Genomic DNA, 22,556 nt, shown 5'->3' with positions numbered 1-22,556 from the left:
GAGATCGAGTCTACGTGGATGCGTGGGCGGGACCAGCGTTCCCCCACCGCAGGGATCTTTTCTAAGTTGTCGAGCAATACGTACGCGCGTGTATATACACGGTATACAGACAGAGAGTACAGACAGACAGAAAAGATAGACACAGAGTGTGAGAGACAGAAAGACAGGAAGGAAGAGAAACAGAGAAAGGAGCGTGTGTATACAAACATGTGTATCGTACAAAGTACCGGAAGGACGCGTCGAATCGATCCGTGGCCGCCCCGACGGGATGCGGATGAGCGAACCGAAAATTTCAAGACGTTCACGTGGAAGCAAGGGGTGGGTGTAACAACAGTTTCCGAGCCAATTCCACAAGGATCGAAAACAATGCGACGACTCGAAATGTCGGGGTGGATAAGAAAAAAAAAAAAAAAAACGAAGGGTAAAAATTACGTGGGTGGCGACGATTGAGCAACGCGCGTGCCAAGCACAGTGGGGGACATTCTGAGTATGGGCTGACGAAATTCTACAAATTCGGAGTTACCTCCGAACGTTCGAATTAAAAAAAAAGAAAAGAAAAATAGAAATCCTGCGTGTGAAACATTGCAACCGATTTCCGTCGCACGTGCACGCAAATGTATACGCGTCACGGTTCCAGAAATTAAAGAGACTATGATTCTCGCGCGAAAACAGAGAAACGACACGATTTCTTTGATAGGAACTGTAGACATAACGGTTTGTTCGGGTAGCAATATTGCAACCGTGGATCTTTGTCAGTTTTCCATAAATTTGATTCTTTTCAACAATTTCGGACCATATACGATAGCTAGGCTGAGAGTTTCCTCTTCCAGGAATCTGTTAACCCTTAAGTGGACTAAATAATTGTTCAACGTACGCCAATGTAATTGAAATTTTATGCAATCCTTAGTTCATTATTTTTTAAATGCTTTAAAGAAAAGTTGATTTCCATTAAGTAATAATTCAGTTGAGATTGAGAGTCCACTTAAGGGTTAAAGTTGTTGGATAAAGCTTCGAGTTGTAACTATAGTCGTGTAGCTGATAGACTGCAGTTTGGAATTACTGCTCGTGCAAACTGTTGCAGGAAAAACCGTTACGTCTGTGGTTTCCGTGAGACTGGCTTATGAAAAAAAATCGTCCGCGATGGTACGGATGCACGAGTGTTGTTAGCGAAGAAGCAATCTGCTGTTTTTAAGCACGCGACGTGCAGAGGCTTCCGGGTGTAAATCGTCTCCTTTCAAGCAAGTATTCAGCTTCTTCGGGAGTCGAACGACATAGGTCAGAGTGTCATTTGATTCCTGTAGAACAGCATCAACTTACAGAAACTTAGTGAAAGCCTCGAACAACTTATTATTATGCGGAACAATGCGTTGCAAGATGATGGCAATGTTTTTACTCGTCTACTATAGAGAGGAAGAAAGTTTTATAAGGTTTTGGGACCGTACAAAAATTGCTCGAAGTCCACTTTTACTTTTACTTGTTCTATTCCTTCCTACCTAGGAAGTTTCTTTCTTTCTTTCTCTCGACAGTAGCTTCTTCGTTAGGAACGTTCGTGCGCCCGCATTAATTTGGAGAAGTTTCTTCGGAAGCCAGTGCACGATCAATCGAGAAATCATATTGAGCGAAAGACACAATCCTCGTCGTTGGACCGTTTTCTCAACTCGGAGGAGCGCTGCAGCCCGTTGTCCCAGTTTCCAGACTCAAACTTCTATACTTCGTTCAACAAGATGGGACGCTTGGAATTAGGCGAAACCGCGCAACTACGAAAGCAGATATTTGTATACGGATGTACAGTTACACCCGCTGTAATGGCGATTCACAACGAAAAGAAACTCGAAAGGTTTGTATTCGAACAAATTAAAAAAGTAAAAAAAAAACTGCTTTGTATATAGAAGGAAGTAACAGTGTAACGAAACAACGTTTGGCAAAAATAAATGTAAAGACCTCGATGAACGAATTTCTTTTCGCTTATAGCGAATCACCATTACAGCTTACGTGCACGAGCAGCTGTGGATTTTATTCGATCGAACGTCCAGATCCGCCGAGCGAAGTATAGATCGTGACGCGAACAGTGATTCGATCGATCGATCGCGCGTGTCATCCGGAGATTCACGGTTTAATCTCTCCCCGTAGATCCCGTATGGTGACGGCAATGGTTGAGGGTCTAGGATTCAGGGGGGTGGTGAGCTGTTGCGCTATCGACGACGATCGCGTGCAATTTCGTCGCCGTGGCCGTGAATCTTAAAGTCTCGGGGTGGGAAATCCAATGTAAACCTTGTGTATCGAGAACAGACGGGGTTTTTTTTTGTTGGGGTGCTGCACCTTACTATAAGAAATTGGATTGGAACGAGTGTGTCTGACGAGGCGAGATCGCAAGCTACTTTCTTTCCTTCCGTTCGTTTACGCGGTTCTCGGATTAAGGCCGCGAGACGCTCCAGCCCGCGGCCCTAATTACTTTCGTCGTTCGCAGAAAACGAATTGTTATCCTTTGCCCCGCGAACGAGACGTTCGTCGTCGGAATCGGGGCCGACGGATCAAACAAAACTATCGCAAGTCGCAAAAATTGTATGCATCTAGAGAGAGATAGAGAAAGAGGATAAAAACTCTGCAAAGTACAAGTACAGTGAGTAAGGAAGTTTGCGAGAAGGCCAAGTGAGAGCGCGTAGCCGCGTAGCACAGAGCGGAGGATGTTTTGCGCGCTTTCGTCAAACCTTTTTTTCTTTTCTTTTGTTCGTGACAAGTTTTCGTGCGTCTTTTTTTTTTTTTTTTTTGGTCGTAAACGTGTGTCGGATACATCTCAGAAGCGCTGGGAGAGTAGCGGGACAAACGATCAAGCTCTAGGTGGCCGGTAAAATGCAAAACAACGTAAGACAACGCGGCACAAAAGTTTCGTTCGTTGTGGTAGGTTGCTTGTTTACGCGTTGAACGCGTTTCTTCGTTCGGCTGTTTTCCGTGCGACGAGTCCCGAGGCGATCATTGGAAATGCAATTCGCCCGCCGTCGAGAGAAATTATTCTGATCGGTGTGTCTTTCTTATATGGACTTTGCAACGGAAATGAAAATCGAACTCGGGAAACAAGCACGCGTCGAGAGTACGGTGATATACAGGTAGAGTGTGTCAAAAGTTGTCAACGACAGCAGGACTCCTCGCTGCGAGTCCCTCGAAGGATTCCGTCAAACGTTTCGCGATGTATTTGGCGCGTACTTTTTCGTTTTTTTTTCGAAAATTGGCGGAATGCTTCGAGGATCGCGAGGGACAAACAGACGTAAACAGTATTACGATTTGTGCGGTAGACATCATACCGATAAAAAAAAGGAATATATATATATATATGTACATGTATATATATATATAAACATATGTATGCGTGTAGATGTGTACGTGTGATACGATGGGCGCATGGGTGAATATATATAGATATATATAGTATATAAAATAGTACAGAATAATAATAATAATAATAATGGTAATGATAATAAGTAGAAATATTAATAATAATAATAGTAATTAATAATTTATAAATATGAATCATTAAAAAATTACTCGTGACTGGTCTGTATGGCCTCCTTGAAGTTAGTACTCCACTTCCAGCCATACTAGAAAATTAATATCATTTTCACTACTCTGTAGCCTGTAACCTGCGTTTATAGATTTCATTATAAAAAGGAAACAATTTAGAGAGACAAATATAGAGAGAGACAGAGAGAGATAAATATATATATATTTCTCGAATTTGACAAGTTCGACGATTGATTTGACAGAGCTTTATTTTTTTCTTTTTTTTTTTTCTGCGTGACCCGCGCACAGGATAGAGGAGAGCGACTCCGGAGCAATCGTTAGAATCGGAAACAAGACCTCTCGCTTCGCTCGTATCATCGAAATCAAGAGAGACAGAGAGGCGAGAGACTCTCTCTCGCGAACAAGCATAAAAAGGGAACAAAAAAAAACTGGCTCGTCAACGATCTCTCGTCGCGACGCAGATTGTCGTTTTTAATCCTTAAGTCACAGCTAACACTGAGAATGGTATGACAAAAAACATGGTCGCCGACACTCGCGATCCGCCGTCCTCCCCATTCCGAGCGTCGACGACCGTTGGTCCGGTTTTGTCACACCATACACGCTAAATGTATAAAAAATATCTATACTATCGGGACACAGCAAACACTGAAAATATTGGTTGTGGGGGTTGATCAGGGTGGAGGGGTCCATGTCACACAGAGACACATGTTGGAGGAAAGTATTCGCGACGCCGACACCATTTCGCTGGACGCGGTTCGTCTAAGAAACGCGTCCAAGTCGCTTTTCTTTTCCTACATCTCTTTATTTTTGCTTTCGTTTTCACAATCTTCCTTTCGTTCCGGAGAAGGGAGAGTCAAAGAGTCGCGCAAGTCGAACGAGGCCTCGTATCGTCCCCACCCCCCCCCCAGTTCCATTTTTTTTTTTTTTTTTGGCAACAAAACAAGCAAGATTGCGACAAATTTCGAGGGACGGGAGCCCGCTTTCGAAACGAGTCACGCACCTGCGCTCCCGTAAGAGCTGGTCGTCTCGTGTCGAGGAAAGGTTTACATTAGATTTCGTGTACCGAGGAACGATAAGGATCGTGACTCGGAGAGCGCCGACCAAGGGTCAAGAACGTGGCTGTATCGTCGATCGATATGGATCCGACTGCCAAGAGAAGCTAACCTCCGAAACGCAGAGAACGTGTACGGCCCGCGAGGCTGGGAAATTTTGAAAGTTTCGAACAACGGGGTGTATATAGGATGCCGTTTGTGCCAATTGCAAGGACGAAAGAAACGATTCGATTACTACGGACGCGCCCGGTAAGCCTTTAACGCGCGAAACACGAGCAATTTTGAAATTGAACAGCGCAATGCCGGGTGTCTGCTCGAGAGTAACATTTTCAAGCGGACGTCTGGTACGAGGCTAGGAAGATACTGTTTGACTTTTCGTCGCTCTGAGTTTGATCGAGATGGCAAAAGGCACAAGCCTATAGAAGAGTATGCTTTTTATCGGCTCGAGCAAACTGTCGAGGGACGAAAACTCTAATAGTATCGCGCGTGCGCGAGAAGTTGGCTAGCAGGAGGGCACAGGTGGCAGCAGAGTCGCTTGCTCCGCCCATTCCCCTCCATTTTCGTTGTCTCGGCCAATGGCGACGTTCCTTTCGCGATCCTTTCGTCAGCCAACTTCTCGCGCACGAACAGTACGTTCCTAGCTCAAATCGGTATTTTCGACGTCGTGTAACCGTTCACCTCGGCGCGAATAAACCACGAGTGCACGCACGGACACACGTATGTATATACAGTACGCATACAGAGTATACGAGTACGTGTACACGAATACAAAAAGGTTAAGTATATGTTATATAGTAGACAAAATTCTATATCACTCGTTGCATGCGCTCTTTAGCATAATAGGATACGGGGTAAGCGGTGGTCGGACTTGATACACGTCACTGCAAAATACCACACATCGTTTTACTCGGTTAGGCCAAGAGAGATCTACAAAGCGTGGATTGGTGTCTTCGACGTTGTCTACTTCGCCGAGGGGACAGCAGAGCTTTCGCTGCCCCGTGGTTCGCGTGGGAAACGAAACGACGGAGACACGGCGACTATTTCGAGAGACTCGCGTTCGCGCTATGGCAAAGATGGGCTAAATTTTCATCGAACAACAGATTAACGAGAACACGTGGAAAACGACGACTCTTAAGGCGGAGCAAGCAATTATTCATCGTTAAGTCGATTAAAAATGATCGTTATACTTGGAGAATTTGGCAAGTACTAAAGTATATTTAACTTTGTTAAAATAAAAATACAACACCAGCGATCAATCGTTATTTATCCAGTTAAGAATTTTACCCATCTGTGCGTCGTAGACTTTCGATTCGAACGATCTACCGTTCCCGCGTAAAGAATACCGATATACGCGATTATCGTCGAAGGACAATTTTTAAACGAGGTGCGACCTTTAATTTTCCGCAAATCGAATATTTCTCTTTTATTTATTTTTTTTTTGTTTCTTCCTTCACGGAAGGGACAGAGATTTTCAAAGCGCGACAAATGGGAGAGGGATCGTTCTGGGTTACGATCTGGAGGTGTTTCATGCATCGGGCAAGTACTTTTGGAGCGGAAGTAGCTGAGGAAGTACTCGGGGAGGGGGGAGAGATGGGGGATCAGTTGAATCGGACGTCGAGTGAGGAGGAGAACGGACAAATAAATAAATAGACAGACAGATAGATAGATAAGATAGATGGATAGACGAGAGAAATAGTGAGAAACTGAAAGGGGAGGAAAAAAAGAGAAGACAGCGAGCGAGTGAGCGAGCGAGCGAGCGGGGCAAATGAAGCGTTACCTTGGAATGTTGGGCTGACGTGGGTGTTATAGGCGGTGTCTCGTCGGCGTCTACGCTCGTCGCGTTTGGTAATCGCTGCTCTTGCACCGACGCCAAGCTGTGAAACATACAAAACAACGTTCCTCCTTTAAACACGAAATTCGTCGTTTTTTTGCTGGAGAACGTCGATGAGATCAAATGCAACCGTACCTTGGTTCGAATCGAATCCTGCGTGAAGTAGTCGCGAGGAATATTTCGTAATTTATTAGCCAATTAAAGCAACAGCATACGCAACGTTGTCAATTTCGTTGCTTCTAATCTATTCACGAATACAATTTTTACACATTTATTTTGCAGACATTCTATGGAAACATGTATTTCTCGCGTAAAAATGTTAATTTATCGAAGCAACGTGTGAACTGGCGTGTCTCATTTTTTAATTACTATTTTAGATGTTGAGTTACGCGTTTCATTTTAGAAATACACATTGTACAACATTTTCCACTTCGATTTCAATAACTTTGTTCTATGTGCGTTCCCTTGGTAATTTCATTCTTTTCGTACAGCTTTCAGTTTTATTTTGGTATTGGTGCTGTTGTCATTCTTGGGTTACGAAGTCTTTTAGAAGGTATATAATTCGTAATAGTAAAGGATGAAGAATAACTCTTTAGCCTTTATAAGTATCTATATTTAAATTTCATTTGTAACGATAAAAAATATTAAAAAATATATTTAAAGTTTGAGTAGTTCTTAGCTGATGAATATTAATGTTTGTTTTTTCCACGTAAAATCACCACCTTCACAGTTGTACAATGATTACTACGACACCCTTGTACAATGTCGACGCAGACAAAATCGAACGAGGATCGAAACTGATGAGGTTTCGAGTAGAATTGCAAATGTGCATGTCTTGTGAGCATGAATAATGATTGCTTGAGCGATATGTTTCTTGAGTGCTAGAAGGGATCAAACTTTACGTACCGTTTGAGCGTCACGAGAGTACCGGTAAGCTTTTTGCAACGTCTCAACGCGGACTCCAATCGTTCGGGTTCCTCCTTGAGGAACTTCTCCTCGCGCACCACCTTCTCCATCTCCGAGCTCAGCAACCCCTTCATGCCCTCCTGGAGACTCGGAAACCGTACCTTCAGATCCGCCACTGTTTTGCTGGAAGAAAAGAAGAAAATGGCGCACGGCCATGTTCAAGACAGGTTCATTCGATCCCTCGGAGGACCGCGGGAGGATCTGCACCCCCTTTGCTCACCTCGATTTGCTCAATATCAAGGCCATACTCTCCACATCCGACATATTGACTCTCGTTTTCCTGTTGATGACGTTGCCACGGAGTTCCTCCACCGTGCTCTCTAGCTCGCTGAAATTGTTGAAATTCGCGTGTAAAAATTTCGTGAATAGATACTGCGAAAGTGTATACACGACGCGAGGACTACAGCCCGAAGAATCACGTTTGTCAAATGAAAATGACCAGTAGATGATTATTACGAGGTTACTTAATTCAGTTTAGGCTGATATGCTTCTATAAGGATTTTAATAAATATAGTGTTAGGTGTATCAGGTTGAGAAAATTCTAGAAGAATTCATTTGATTGATCTTTAGAGATATAGACAATAAGATGGAAGTTTTAGGAAACTACTGAGCAAAAACCAAGAAAATTTGGAAAAAAAAATTCATTTGTCAAAGTATGAAACCTACGTCAGATCTTTTTCCAGCCTTAACATCTCTTGCTTGTAGAGGTCTTCCTCGCGGCTCAGTCGAATTTTCTCCGCATCTCCGCCAGTCCAGGCTGCGTCTCCACCAGACAGCAACATGGCTCTGTAACGCATCGCCATTAGAGTATACAACAAATCGATTATGATAGCGATTCCCAAACTGTACGTCACGGAATAGTTCACATTTTCAAGATAAATATTAATAAATTTTTTTAACACATTGACGGCCATTGTCACGCGTACGTGACTTCACGAATACGTTATCCTACTCTTTCAATTTAAAGTGTCGTAAAATGTCTAGTTTTTAATATTTTTTGATCATTCTAATAACCATGTCCATACTGAATAACATGCTTTTTGGGTTTTCTATTTTTGACAACCAAATCCATGGAAGCACCTTTACTAAGGCTATCGTAACTTCTAAAATATCGAATATTTTTATACGAAAAAAATTGTGGATATTCTTCAAATATACACGTTGAAACTGAACACAAAAATATTTCACTGTTTGCTCTAAAAAATTCCAAAGAAAAAATTGTGTTCTACAGTATGCTCCGTTAATGGCGTCACAGATCGAAGAGAGTTTGGGAAATCTTTTTAGACTCGAGATGCTATTTCCGGCGCACCTGATCGTGATGAACGTGTCCCGGATGGTCTCGCGCACCGTGTGCGCCTGGGCCTGAGACATGCGCCTCAGATTTCTCACTTCCTGTCTGAGATCCTTCGCCTTCTTCTGCAGACATCGCAGCTGATTGTACATTTCTGGCGTCAGAGCCAGGTCTCTGTAGACGTACTGACCCGCAACCAGCGCCGCCGGTTTCGGCGGTGGAGTCGGCTTGTGCCTGTCTCTCTCTGAAAATATTCGACGGAGTTCAAACGACCAGCGTCCATTTTTCTCATGCACATTCTGCCCACATGTACGGTTAAAAAGCATTGGGACTTCCGCCCGTTGATCCGTTTATCGTAAAAAACAGTCTGATACTCGTCTCCTTGCTACGCAGAGTGAGGCATCTAACGTGCCCCAACTTCGATACCTCGTAAATTATGCGTTACCCAGAGAATTATGTATAAAAATTCTTGGTAATTATTTACTTTATGGTCTTCAACTCCGATTTTGATGATTTCGAAATATGTTATAGAAGATAAGATTCTGAAAAACTTTTTCCGAGATTTGAGGTCCCCTGAAGTAAATAATTGCCAAATTTTTATTAACGTTGCGTACAAAAAGTGACTCGGAACAGAGGGGCGGGGGTTAGGTTATTAATCGGACGATTCGAGATCGTCGCGGTTCGTTGACAACGCAAACTCCGTATCCCCGAACGTATCGTGGACAACGACTCAATTAAGGACTCGAAAGGTTGGTGTCGTCCGGCCGAATCCGGTGGCTGACGCCACTCGTTACTATCTAGTTTAATGCGACGCCTTTCGCACGATCAAAGGGCGAGGGTGTATGCGCGCGAGAGGTCGCAGGGGCGAGGAGCAAGTGTAATTTCGCTGTCAGTTTTTATCATTTTATTGGCTCGATGATGAGGTCGCGGCAGGAAGAAAGACGATGAACGAAACGGATGAACGGGCAGATGAATGCGAGCGTCGTTGAACGACAACGATCATGCGTCTGTGGTTTCGAACGGATTGTTTTTTACCTCCGAGTTATCCTTTGTCCCAGAGAAATCTTCGTTCATGGCACTTGTGCACACGCATACAAACAGCGGGATCGCGTCGAGGGAAGCGTCGAAATATGTCGGACGAGGTTTCGTAACGTAGACACGAGCTACTCGGAATTCTGTTCGTGTAACACGCCATTTTTACGTAATTTTATGTAACGACGGTTCGCGCGTTCCTCGACGCGATCGCGGTTTCCCAAGACCGTGTAAGGTTGGCGCATTCGAGTGCTTCGGGGATGGTTAAAAGGTGCCGTTACGAACAATTAGAAACAAAACGGACGACGGTTATACACAGTAACTGTACGTGAACGCAATCGCGGACCAAAAACCGAACGAAACAAATGGAGGGGAACCGGGTGTTGGACGACAGACAGGATTAACCGATGCAATTACAAATAATAGATCGAGGGGGTGGAGGAGGGTGGCGACGCGACACAAAATGGTACAAAGAAGCGTAAAAACACGAGGCAGTTTTACCTTGCGAAGACATCCTCGGCAACGTGGAGGATTTGATCGCCGGTTTCGTTGGTTTTGTGTCCGCTGGTCGTGGAAAGCATTGCACGGAGAAGTCGTTAGAGATTATTGCGTTAGTGTAAGACCATTCCGACGAGGTGTTTTTATCGCTCGTTAGGCTTCAAATACGTCTCGTCGAAAAAACGGTGGAGCCGACGGTCTCGGTTTACGAGATCGTTGCCAATCAACTTCCAGTTACCGATGCAAAGTTATTGCTCGTAATTTGGTTGCACGATTGCCGGGCAAACCGGCGGTTAAAATTAAGAACGTCGTTCGACCGGAACGACTGGACGCGTAATCTCGATGATAATTTTCCGCTGGAAATTGCCGTTCGGAAGCGATACAGTAATGATTCTTAAAATGAACGTCATCTTTCTTAAATGCTGTCTTTTGCACTTCACTGGCTCCAAAGGAGGATGAATAGAAACGTTCAATTTACGAATCACTGGTGCTCATTCTACGAATCATTATTGTACGGGTCGATCGAATCGACGAGAGCTAGGAGAGGCAACGAACGCGCTCCATCGTTCTTCTTTTATTTTCTTTTCTTTTTTTTTCGTACGATTTCTAATGGCACAAGGTAGTTCAATTCTCTCCGAAAGGAGCGTGCTTGGCATCGTCGTAGATTGTCAATGTGCATGAGAATCGTTACCTGTGTGCTGCGGCGAGTGCTGTTTAGGAGAGTTCATGTCCGGCGGCTCGTCGCTGAAGGACACTGATTTTTCGAACGACACCGACTTGTCTGTAATAAACGTTGATCAGCGTATTTTTGTGATCCGGTGCCGCTTAGGGGTTTTCGTGAAGCATAGAGAGCGTGCGCGCGCGGACAAAGTTTCCAAAAAATTAAAACGGAAGGTGCTAAACGTCCAGGCTCGATCGGTGCGCGAAGATGCACCGAGCTGTGTGCAGAACGAAAGATCCAGCAAGTAAAGGTGGCGACGAAAATAGAGACAGAGATAGAGAGATAGTGAAAGAGAGAGAGTGAAAAAAAAAGAAAAGAAAAGGAAAGAGAAAAGACGAGATATGTTTCTCCGTACAAACGGCAGAATCAATTTTTGGTTAAATTGCATTGAGTCGTCGGGGGATGGGTGGGGGGATGTCGAGCGGTAGAAAAGAAAAAAAAATCGTCGAAAGCGTTCGACCGATGCTGAAACGGATAAAAGCGTCGAAAGTAACGGGATCGACGCCGGCCAAGTGCTGTTAGAAGATGCGCGTATTCTGTGCAAGTAAGATGCAAAAATTAAATAGGCAAAGTAGACGGGGAGAAGGGGCTGGGGCTAGAGAGGTGGTGGGAAGGAGAGAAAAAATAAGCGAGACGAGAGACAGAGAAACGAGGGAAGAATGGGGGAGCTGCGTGCAGTGCGGACAACAATGGCCACAATAATGTCTAACTAATGCAAAGAGGCGGCGGCGATACGCTGGTGTACGTGTAAAGGAAATACGTGTATATCTTGTGAACCGCACCTTTGCCTAATTTTGGTGGTTTTACGTCAGTCCTTAAGTACGAGTCATCTGTAACGGCAGGTTGAGACACTTAAATTTTACAAAGGAGAGCCGTTTTAATCACAGTGGTAAAACGTAGGGCACTATTATAAAATGTTATGCATAAAAGTAGTAATGGTATGTACTATATATAAGTATAATTAGTGTTACTGAGCGGTCAACGGTGATACCTCCGCGCGGGAATAAATCGAAAATGCGGAACATTGTTCCACGCGGGACTTCGTTTCCGCGAAAAGCCATTCGAACGATTCGTTTGATGCTCGATTGCACGTCTGGCCATTACTTATTATTTCTACTTGCCGTTGCCGTTGACGTTGACGGTAATATAGTATTATTTGTTTCAGCCGGTTTTAGTGACATCAATAGAAATAATATTGTACGCGTTTACAAGTATTTAAAGAAGTAGAAACAATAAGTAACGAACCGTCGTTCGCAGGCGTGCTCGTGAATATTAAAAAATTGATTTCCCCGGGAACGGAATCTCGTGGAACAAAATTTTATATTACATTTTCCATTTACTCTGTTTATAGAGAATCGTCGCGTTGGCCGCTGGTATTACATTTTTCGAGACTCCCTGGATACACGGAGTGTCCTGTTTTAATCATACAGCGTGTACATCTGCAAACCTATTGCTTATTCAATGAAACGTTTAAGATGAAAGTTACTCCATTTTGAATACATTTTGTGGCCAGGACGATTTTCATCCGGATTATAGATACCCTTCGCTCCTTTTTATTTTTCATAAAATCATATTCTATTTTTAAACCAGACACGTGACTTTTGTTTCTTTCTTATATACCAATTTTATACATAACTGTAAGGTTCTTTCATCCGTAGAGAACGATATATTTGTTTAAAGTTTCCTGATGCTTCTAGCATCCAGTAACCGTTTAACCACTACACATTGATTAACATAATAAACACATGGACAGATGGAAAAAATATGTTTATGTATACATTAAAGTAGTGTTCACAGCAAATTAAAGGAAGAAAGATTATGTCTTATGTAAATAACACGTACATAGATAATGATCAATATCGTGGAACAAAGTAAATTTCATCTACAACATACGTTCGAATAATCAGCACTTTGAACGTTATTGCATGGAAAGATTAAAATGGGACACCTTTATCTGTACAGGATGTATCCAAACATGTGAGCATAACACGTTGAATTAGATACACGAAACAATGAACTCGTACGAATAATTATCCTATTTGATCCTGCTTTCGAGTTAGAGACATTGTTGTATTTTAATATTTTCTCGTTACAAAACTATATTAGATTCGATTCAATCTTCTGGTTGTTTTCTTGATATTACAAACGAAGAAGGCTGAAGATAAGAGAGACGAAATATACATGTTCCTCTGAGAAATTCACTGCCCGAAGATGGAAGAAAAATATTACGAAACTGTTTAAAATTCGTCAGCCACACGAGATGCTGACAGTAAACAGTCGAGTGGGATCAATTACGCAAGCTCAGTTTATAACAAGAATCGAGGCAAGGCTTAAAAGTAATTTCTGGCTGTGTGTCGCCATTACACAATTAGTCACTCGCTCTGTTATGACACGTATAATTTCTCTTAATATACATAATAAAGGCATTATAATAATTACTATTACAGTAATAATAATTCTTATTATCACAACGTATTTGCTGTGCAGATTAAGAGAAAGCGTACGATAGCAATAATTACAATTATTATTTAGTTTATGTAATTGACAGTAGAGTGTAGACGAAAAATTAAAAGGACATAAAAAATAAAAATGCAGTGAAAATGTTAAATACTAATAATAACTATTAATATTGAGATATAAGAATGCCTGTGATTGGGGAACATAGCCTAACGAGATAAGTATTCGTACATCCAACATTTCGTGTACCAAGATCGCCATTACGTTGTACCCACGCGTTTCGATGCAGCCTGTATACGTATAACATGTATAACATATGTTTAGACTGGTCACAGTGATTCGAAGGAAAATAGAATATAGAAGATAGAAGATGAAGAGACACACCTGGCAATGAGGCAGAGCTGGAGCTAGAATGTTTGTCGAACTCGTCCCCGGCGCCTGGTGTGCGCATCAGTCGGAATAACAAAGCAGTTGTACAGCAGGGTTTTCAGGAAATTTCAAACCGCGTTACGACACGTAGCAACGGTACGCAGCGCCGCGTCGCGTCGAAAACCGTCCTTTACACAGGCGTTTTTCTCGTACGCGAAACAGCGTAAAATTGGACCAAGACGGGCGAGTATATATCGTTTAATCAGGGCAACGCGTTTCAGTTGAACGAAAGGGGATGGTCGTACCGCTGCTACCGCGTAGCCCGCGGCATAAAACGTATGATTACATCTAATCGAGGCGCAGATACGCGACTCGAGAATGGCGCACCTAGGCAGCCAAGAGCGTCTACGAGAAACGACGCCCGATCGGTGGCTGTCTGTTGCTCCCTTCGACCGTGAGCAAAACCGATCGATCACCTAAAACGTAAGTATCTAAAAGACGAGCAGAAGAGAGCCGCGGTGTATGAGAAACGTTGGGGTTCTTTTTCTGGGGGGCCACGAACGGACGATTCGTACGACGAAGTAGAGAAGCAAAGGGGTGGGACGGACGAACATTCACGCATAGAGACGGGACAGAGAGGCGGTAAAGCGTCGCAGAAGAAATCTTTTCAACGAAACGAGCTAACGCTTCTAATGCGTCTAAGTGCGACGAAAGATCGAATCGAAAAAACAAATGCGCACGTCCGTCTCGACGGGACCGACTGGTTGCGATCGGGAGCAATCACTGTAACGACACAACTGATGTCTGATAACGAAGCACAAATAAAATTCTTTGTTCTCAATTTGTTTTTATGTAGAACCACACCCTTCTCGGTTGTACCGTCAATTCCGAGACACCCTGTATAGTATGTAAAGTTTGAAATATCATTTGAAAATTAACACAGGTTACCTTTCGATGGATATATACTACTAACGATAACAGAATCCAATATGTTCGCACGTTTATATCCTTTTGCAGGAAGGTAGAATACAGGTATCCGTTGGAGCGTGTAAAAAATTGGGTACAGACTCTCGATAACTTCATTTTGTTATATGCTGTAAATGCCAATCTCTGCCAATGACTAAGTAGTAGAATGGGCCAAATAGGTTTCTGTTATTTGTAGGAGAAAGTCACCAGCTCCCGGCACCAACCAAGTAAGTCGCCACGATTGGTGATGGAAATTGGTGACTTTCTCTTAGAAATGATAAGAACCCGTTTCGTCCATTCTAGGAGCAAATAGTTTACGTACAAACAGTCTCAGTTTATCCCATATAAGTACTGTCGTGAATCGTTTTACATTTAAATGAACACTTGAATCGAATCTCGGCGGTACGTTTATAGAAACTTCCTACAGAGTGCTCTTCTCGCGGCAGTCTACAACGAGCATTCGATACAGTCAGATCGATATCTAACGTCTAACCTAACCTCAAACGTATGCATTCGAGACGGTTGCATCGATATTTAACCTCAAATATATGCATTCGAGACAGTTAGATCGATGCTTAGCGTCTAACCTAACCTCAAATGTATGCATTCGAGACAGATCGATATTCAACGTCTAACCTAACCTCGAGTGTACGCATTCGAGTCGGTTAGATCGATATTTAACGGTCTAACCTACCTTCGAGTGTATCATATCATCAGTACGTATCGTGTCAGTTCTGTGACTAACGAGGAATAACAGGCCGTTCCAGGCTCGCGTTCTTCCCGCGTCGAGACGAACCGGAAGACGGAAACTCAACAGACTTGGAGAAGAAACGGGTGGCGAGGCGGTGGGTGGGGAGGTAGGGGTCGGAGGACGGCGGCAAAGTAAAACTGCGCGGCGGAAACCAAGGGGGCAGAGTTCCTTTCGCAGAGAAGAGAGAAACCGGAGACAGCGCGTCTAACTGTGGAAATATAGAGTATAGAGTGATAGGAATCGAGGCGAGAACGTACCTGGCCCTCTCGCGTACGGATCGCGAGTCGCGGGAACTTGCAAATAATCTCGCGGCGACGAGCTCGTGTGGGGCGCGTTGGTCAGTGCCTTCTGCACCAGTCCCGTCAGGTTGGCCAGCTGTCTCTCCATGTGCTCTACCCTTATCCTAAAGCAACGAACGGGAAGAACCAGTCGTTAATGGCGAACGTCGCGACATCTGTGCCGTTCACGCTCTACAACTAATTCGCAGCTAATTTATCTTCAAGACGAAGCAGGATGATGTTCCACAGGATGCACGATGCACTTGCTACGTTAACAATGACAACGCCAACGTTTGGAATTCGCGTGCAAAGGTCGGTTTCGCATAACTCGCGGCATCATGGTCTAAACCTACGTACGGCAGGACGTTGTACACAATAAGCGCTCGATATGCATTCACTTTACGATCGCTAATCGGCATGCTGCATTCCACCGATTTCTTATTTAAGGTTACTAGCGGCTCGAGTATAGCAAAACGAGAGGACTCCGACATCGTCATAGGCGTAATGGCGGCCTACGCTATGTTTTTATATGGTGGGATTTCAACGATGATCGTTTAGTAGTCGAGCTTTATTCATTAACAACGATTGAACAAGTTTTTGTTCATTATTTGTGAATAAAAATTTGCCAAAAAATAAGGAAATACACAATGCATTTCGACCTTTCTCTAAAAGGAAATTCATAATTCTGATTTCTAGAGAACAATGATAACCATTGCTTCGATTTTACGAGCTCGACTATTTCTCGCCCGTGCCCCGGGATATTTTTGCGTTTCTCTGTGCATGCTTCGACGCTCAACTATACTTCAGAGATGGGCAAAATTCTTACAAACGCGTTTCGAACAACGAATGAAAATTTCAATTATTGGATCCAAACATGACGGCACGGAACGTGTAAAGATTGAATCCGTGATGCAGGTTGGTTTTGTTCGTTATCTGTTATTCGAATAAAATTTTTCCCCATCTTTGCTATGCATGCATTGAACGAACGACTCGCGTTCCGGGGAGAGTTCGATTTTTCGATCGGTCGCGAACGAACGGGTCCGATGTATTCGCGTCGCGAGGCGAGAGCACGAGCTTCCCCCGGGTCAATGGAATCGACGGGAACGTCGATCGATGAACTCGAAACGCGAGATATTATCCGCACAGCCGCACGGAGTCGTGTCGATGCACGGACGAATATAAATAACCCAGATCCAAGGGAGCCTCGAAGAACGTAAACTGACCCGAGGGAAGCTGGCGCACGCTTTTCACTTTCCGTCGACATATTATACGAGGCGATCGTTTCTCTTTCGTGATCAAACGTTCGTTACTCGCGATGTGAATTCTCCACCGTATCGGTTCCATCCTTCTCGGAACTCCCCGCGAACGGTAGCCGTCGAATTCTATAAACGACTCATTCGCAAGCGCATTCGATCTATGGTCCTTTCAACTCACAGAAGGACCTTGCGTAAACGGAACCCCGTGACTGCGAGAAAATCTCATTTGGTCCTCGAAGGTTAAAAGATTCGTGGCTGTCTTTAACAAATCGTAAATGGAACCTTCAAAAGAAATTTACCATATTCGTTACGTTCTTAAACAATTCGTGTCGAACATTGCGAATTAATAATTCTCTAAAAAATGTAGCTATATTATATCTCGGTTCAAATTCGTATACAAAATGTTTCGACAATTTATTACGTGAAGCTATATTGTTTTTTTTCTGTAAAAAAATAGGCAATAACAAAAATAGCTCGATAATCAAAATATAATTGAACACCGTGCTGTTAAATTAATTTCAATCTTGTTTACCTTTCCACCGAAAACCGATAAAATTATACACTGTTACGTACCGTTATAAATGGTGACTTGAATCAATTTCTATCGTATTTGTACGTATTTGAGACGGTAGCCCTGACATTTCAGGCCTGTCGTAGTCACGTGGTTTTGTTTACATGCTATCCTGTGACTTGAACATCGGGCGGCGTTAATTCGTGACGTTTGAAGAGAAGATAACGCGCCAAACACATCCCCTTCTCTGTCACAAGCCTCTACTGTAGACGCGTGAGATGTTGACACATTGCCCACAAGCTGACAGGGCACAGGGAAAGGGGGAACCGTACACTCGCTGCGCTTGACCGAGTGGTTGCAACATAACACCGGCGTCCCTATTTAAACACATTGTCTTTATAGAAGTCTAACGAGGAAACGAAATAAATAACGAAAACCCAGGAAATAGCAAACGATTCTCCTTTCCTCTGTGTCGTTTCAACTCGTTGGTAGATAGTACAACTCACGCGTATATAGTACCGTATTTGCTTCGCCACTGACACACTAGATGGCGTTACTGCGCTATATAGGAGCGAAAGATCACCATGCCGCCGAAATATTTAATGCGCGATAAGTTGCATGAATCGCTATGAAATCGCTAGTCCAATTTGGCACAATTCAAATACATATTTAGCTTACTTTATGCGATCATTTACCATTTATAATTTTCTATAATTTCAAGAATTACAGGATTCGAACGTGTGTATAATAAATATTAATAGCCCAATGTAAGATCTGTTTGTTAACGAATTTTTATATTCGGCATGCAATTGCCCAAGGAGGTTAAATCTACCTAGCTAGTCTAGTCCAGATTAGGTTCGCTTCGTTCTATTAGATGTTTTACGGCACAATGTTCTTGCACATCTACGCTGCATAGTTTTAGTAAGATCATCCAGTATTCCGTGAGGGAAACCTCGGTATTGCCTTTCAAATTTTTTGATTAAATCTCTCCATTCCCCAATTTAAAATAAAGTCACTCTAACTTGTGACACATTATAGTCGAGCAAGGGATGAACACCCCTTTATTTAAAATCGAAACTGCCCTGAACTGCTTTGTAATTTCATTAAAAACGACTTCGTTGCAAACATGTGTAAACAATACCGAGGTTTGCTAGAACTTGCAAGGAGAGATCCCGAGGCCTGACGCTCATTTTTTGATCAGATTTCGCTCAATGATAGATAGTAAGCTACTTGATCGAATGGTACCCGGTTGTGGGCGTAGACGACTTATAGTTCTTGAGATATTTAACATACTACTAGTAACTCAAGCTAGTTGTGTTTCCTTAGAGGGTACGTTCAAATTCTTTGTCCCTTTAGAGGGGCCAGCTCAAAAATTACAAGTCGTCTACGCCCAAAACCGTGTTCTATTCGATTCTATAGCTTAATATCTATCATTGAACAAAACCCCATGAAAAAATGAGCTTCACTCGGGGATCTCTTCTTGTTAGAGGCTCGTCGAGGACGATGAGAGTTTGGCACGCTGCGTTTCTCGCGTACGACAGAAATTAAACGCCCCCCGGTGAACGCATTATAGCAGCCCGGATCGTTGGCGGAGCACTACGGTTGGTTGTCGCGGCTCTATCGAAGTGAATACAAGGTTTGCTCGGTACCGAGTAGCGTCGTAGCTCTGACCACCGGGTGGTAAAGGTGGCGCCCCTGGAGGAAACGGAGATCGCGGTGGACCGGACGGCGGACGGCCTGGTTTCACGCCGTATAGACTGTACGATTCCTCCAACAGCTCCGTATCGCTGCACCACCCACAACAGAGATACACGTATCCGCGATATCAGCCATCCACGGACACACGCGGCAGCGAGTCGAGCGCGAAAACGCGACAGTTTCGCCCGGTTGACGCTCTCACCGACGCGTTTCTTCGTTCTACGTTGTATAACGTTCGAGCGGCACGTTCCAGTGGCAACAAACAAAATGTCTGGACTGTATCCACGTTTTTAGCCTCGTCGTTCTCGTTTCTAACGCTGTTTTTTTGCCCCACGACACGTTGCGGCGCAAAGTTGCTAACGAGTTTGACGCAGGTGCGACCACGAGCCCAATGCGAATTTAATATACACTTACGCTCAAAAGTTTCAAGACACCATCTGTTTTTCGTGAAAGTCTGACGTAGGGACACCCGATGGATCGATGAGTTTATTTATTAGCGGGCAATATTTTAAGGGTCGTATTTTACCAAAACAAGACGCAAGGGTTAAGCGTACTGCGATTAAACGGTTTTAAGTTTTATCTATTAAACGAAACAAATGTGTCGATAATGATTGTTACTCTCTTGTAAGTTTTTAATTCTTCAAAATGTTTTAAATAAATCTTAAAGAGAATTAGAGATTGAAGTATTCGCTTAAGTAGAGATAATGTACATTAAAAATCGGCGGAATAATGATTTTGCGCACCTATGTCGTCAAACGCCACGGGGATGACTATTATAGGATATCAGATCATACTTTGCTAATTATTTCTTTACTTCGATTCAGAAATATATATTTTACTTCAAGCTATATTTCACTGATAGTAAACGCGTCAACATTTGTAAAAATATTTAATTACTCCTCAAATTTCAAAATAAAATCTAAACGAAACGGTTGATTCAAATAAAAGTATAAAATACAATTCTTTTACTTTTCGATCTCCTACTTTCACTTTCATGTTTTCAAACCGATTATCACGCTTCTACATCTACAGCAACAAGTATTAAACTAAACTGACAACCTGGACGCTCGAACGGTTAAACGTATTCTCGTTTTACTTAGACGCGACAAAGAATCAAGCAGATTAAGAAGCGTTGAACTGAATAAGACCTGTCTTCTTACTTTTTAAGTACAATTTCTTCAAATCTATCGTGCGTCACGTTAGAAGCAGCATCCTGTATTCGTGGGTTCAAGCCATTCGCGGTATAGTCGAAAGAATTCAATCGACGGAGCGTCAACATCGTCTCGCGATTGCAATTTAATCGAATTTCTGTGACCCGATTTTCTCGATAGAGCACTTCTCTCTTTCGTGGATAAGCCACGGGTCGTTGAATGGCCGTCGAAAGAGACTGTTCGCGAGGAAATTCGTCAAAGCGTGAAATCGTTGCCGGGAGAGAGAGAGAGACTCGCTCGCTGCGAATCGGTCGATTACCGTCGAATCTGGGTAGATTACGTGTTTATGTGGCGAACGCGCGCGCAAACGTGCGAACGAACGTGCTTATCGTGGAACACCGGTTACCTGGCCTCCTCGTCGATGACGGGCGTGACGGTTCCCGAGTACTGCGAGTAGTACGGGTCCTCGTAGCTGCTTCCGGCGCTGTACGGTCCAGGGGGGTATCTTCCGGTCCCGGAGCCAACGCCTCCGCTTCTTTCAGGGCTGCTCATGTAACCACTTTCCCCGTGCAATCGATCTGTAGAATCGCAAATGTTACTGCAATTTGCCACCGAGCTTCTATCTCTGCCTAAGATCGTCACTGAGAATCACAATCATCTTTCGTTTTGGATTCGAGTCTATCTAGAGTGGTGGCGTACGACAGGGGCGCGTAAAGTCCGCCTTGCGGGTCAATCGTAATAAGTTTACTTTAAAATATTAGGTCACCCCTTATTTTACTGTGTCCATTAACATATTTGACTTTAGATTACTGAATTTGAACATAATCGTTGCTGTCCAAAAGCGAAGTTCGACGAAAAGCTTAATGTTCCTATTTCCGCTACTGTAAAAACATTGTCTAATATGTGTTGAATTCGTCTGGACGTCCCTTACAATATAATAAGATAAAGTGATCTTAATTTTGCTATGAAAACAGTTTCCAAAAGTAAAAAATAAGTTCTGTAGCATTTTGTTTGGCCCAAGGGTGGACAGAGCGCGCGCCACTGGCGTACGACGACCAACCGACGCGGGCACGTTTGTCGCTTTTGTTAGAGCCGAAAAAAAGACAATAGGTATGTTTAGAGCGTGCTTTACGGGGTACCAAACAGTTCTACAAATTTTGCAGCGACGGCGGGAGCGGACACGATACGTCAGGGTTGACGGCGATGCTCTACTGCAGTGTTTTTCAAAATGGCGGGCGCGTAAGAAAGTTTCAAACGTTTCTTTCTACTAATATTTTAATCGCGGATATATTTTTCTCGTATCGATTGTAAACTTTCCACTCGTATCGGGCGCGTAAACATTTTTTCTTTAGGGGAGGGGCGCCTTCCAAGGAGTTTGAAAACCACTGCTCTACTGTAATTACTGAATGCCACATGTGGGAGGTTACGTGTACATCGCAAGATACTTAATGTCTTCGAATTGTCTTAATGTCGCGACGGCCCGTTCGATCGAATATTTGGCCCGACGAATACGCGACTATCGCCTCGATGGAACGGTTCGATCGTTCAACCCATTCGCAACGGACGAGGCGCTGTGCTGTTAAAAAATGGCGGCCATATTGGGAATCCAAAATGCTTTTATTTCTGTAGTAACCCACGAGTGTCATGATCGAACATATTAAATTTAAAGCGTGGCCAATGTTACGAGTTAGAAAGTATAACCACAAACATTTTGATTATTTACACAAGGGTTAATAAAGAATTCGATAAGGTTGATCTAATGCAACATCCTCATCTACGATTCCAGACAAGTTACACCTCGTCGAGATCTCAATGATACTTGATATTTGACTTGTAGCGATATCGCAAGAAATATATCGAGAAATTCATCCTACTGATACCAGCTGCTTATATTAATACCTCTTTGATACTCGAACGCAATATTTGAGAATTGATAATATCGTCAATGAGATTCTACGGGTGTGTTTGCTTTTCCCATTCGTGGCGTTGTTCGAGTGCCACGAGGCTCAACGTGCGCGTAACGATTGTTGCGAATGGATTTGAACAAGTATCTCTCGCGAATTAATCTCAAACGCCAGTTAATATCAGAGTCTCGAAATTGATCCGAATGCCTCGTCGGCGATCCCCTATCTCTTTTCTTTGGCTCAGCCTTCGAACGAGTTACCAGTGTTCGCAGAACTTTGCTCTACTCTCCGTCCTAAGTGGTTGTAAG

The 22,556-nt window shown here is 43.4% G+C and overlaps 1 protein-coding gene across 1 annotated transcript in view; it reads right to left on the bottom strand.

Annotated features, from left to right (window-relative positions):
- Window positions 1-22,556, bottom strand: part of LOC122403398 — a 201,573-nt gene that overhangs the window by 8,042 nt on the left and 170,975 nt on the right. The window contains exons 12-23 of the mRNA XM_043406900.1: window positions 20,752-20,922; window positions 19,145-19,295; window positions 15,708-15,853; window positions 13,749-13,802; window positions 11,690-11,758; window positions 10,878-10,967; window positions 10,190-10,252; window positions 8,675-8,900; window positions 8,032-8,151; window positions 7,586-7,693; window positions 7,306-7,488; window positions 6,346-6,442 (exon numbers count right to left, since the gene is read on the bottom strand). Coding sequence (XP_043262835.1) covers window positions 6,346-6,442; window positions 7,306-7,488; window positions 7,586-7,693; window positions 8,032-8,151; window positions 8,675-8,900; window positions 10,190-10,252; window positions 10,878-10,967; window positions 11,690-11,758; window positions 13,749-13,802; window positions 15,708-15,853; window positions 19,145-19,295; window positions 20,752-20,922 — 1,478 coding nt within the window. The remainder of the gene's footprint in view (window positions 1-6,345; window positions 6,443-7,305; window positions 7,489-7,585; window positions 7,694-8,031; window positions 8,152-8,674; window positions 8,901-10,189; window positions 10,253-10,877; window positions 10,968-11,689; window positions 11,759-13,748; window positions 13,803-15,707; window positions 15,854-19,144; window positions 19,296-20,751; window positions 20,923-22,556) is intronic.

The sequence above is a fragment of the Colletes gigas genome, unplaced genomic scaffold, assembly GCF_013123115.1.
Source record: "Colletes gigas isolate AHSC1104 unplaced genomic scaffold, ASM1312311v1 Colletes_gigas_Sc00051, whole genome shotgun sequence".
Taxonomy (NCBI): Eukaryota; Metazoa; Arthropoda; class Insecta; order Hymenoptera; family Colletidae; genus Colletes; species Colletes gigas.
This window is presented reverse-complemented; position numbering and strand designations above follow the sequence as displayed.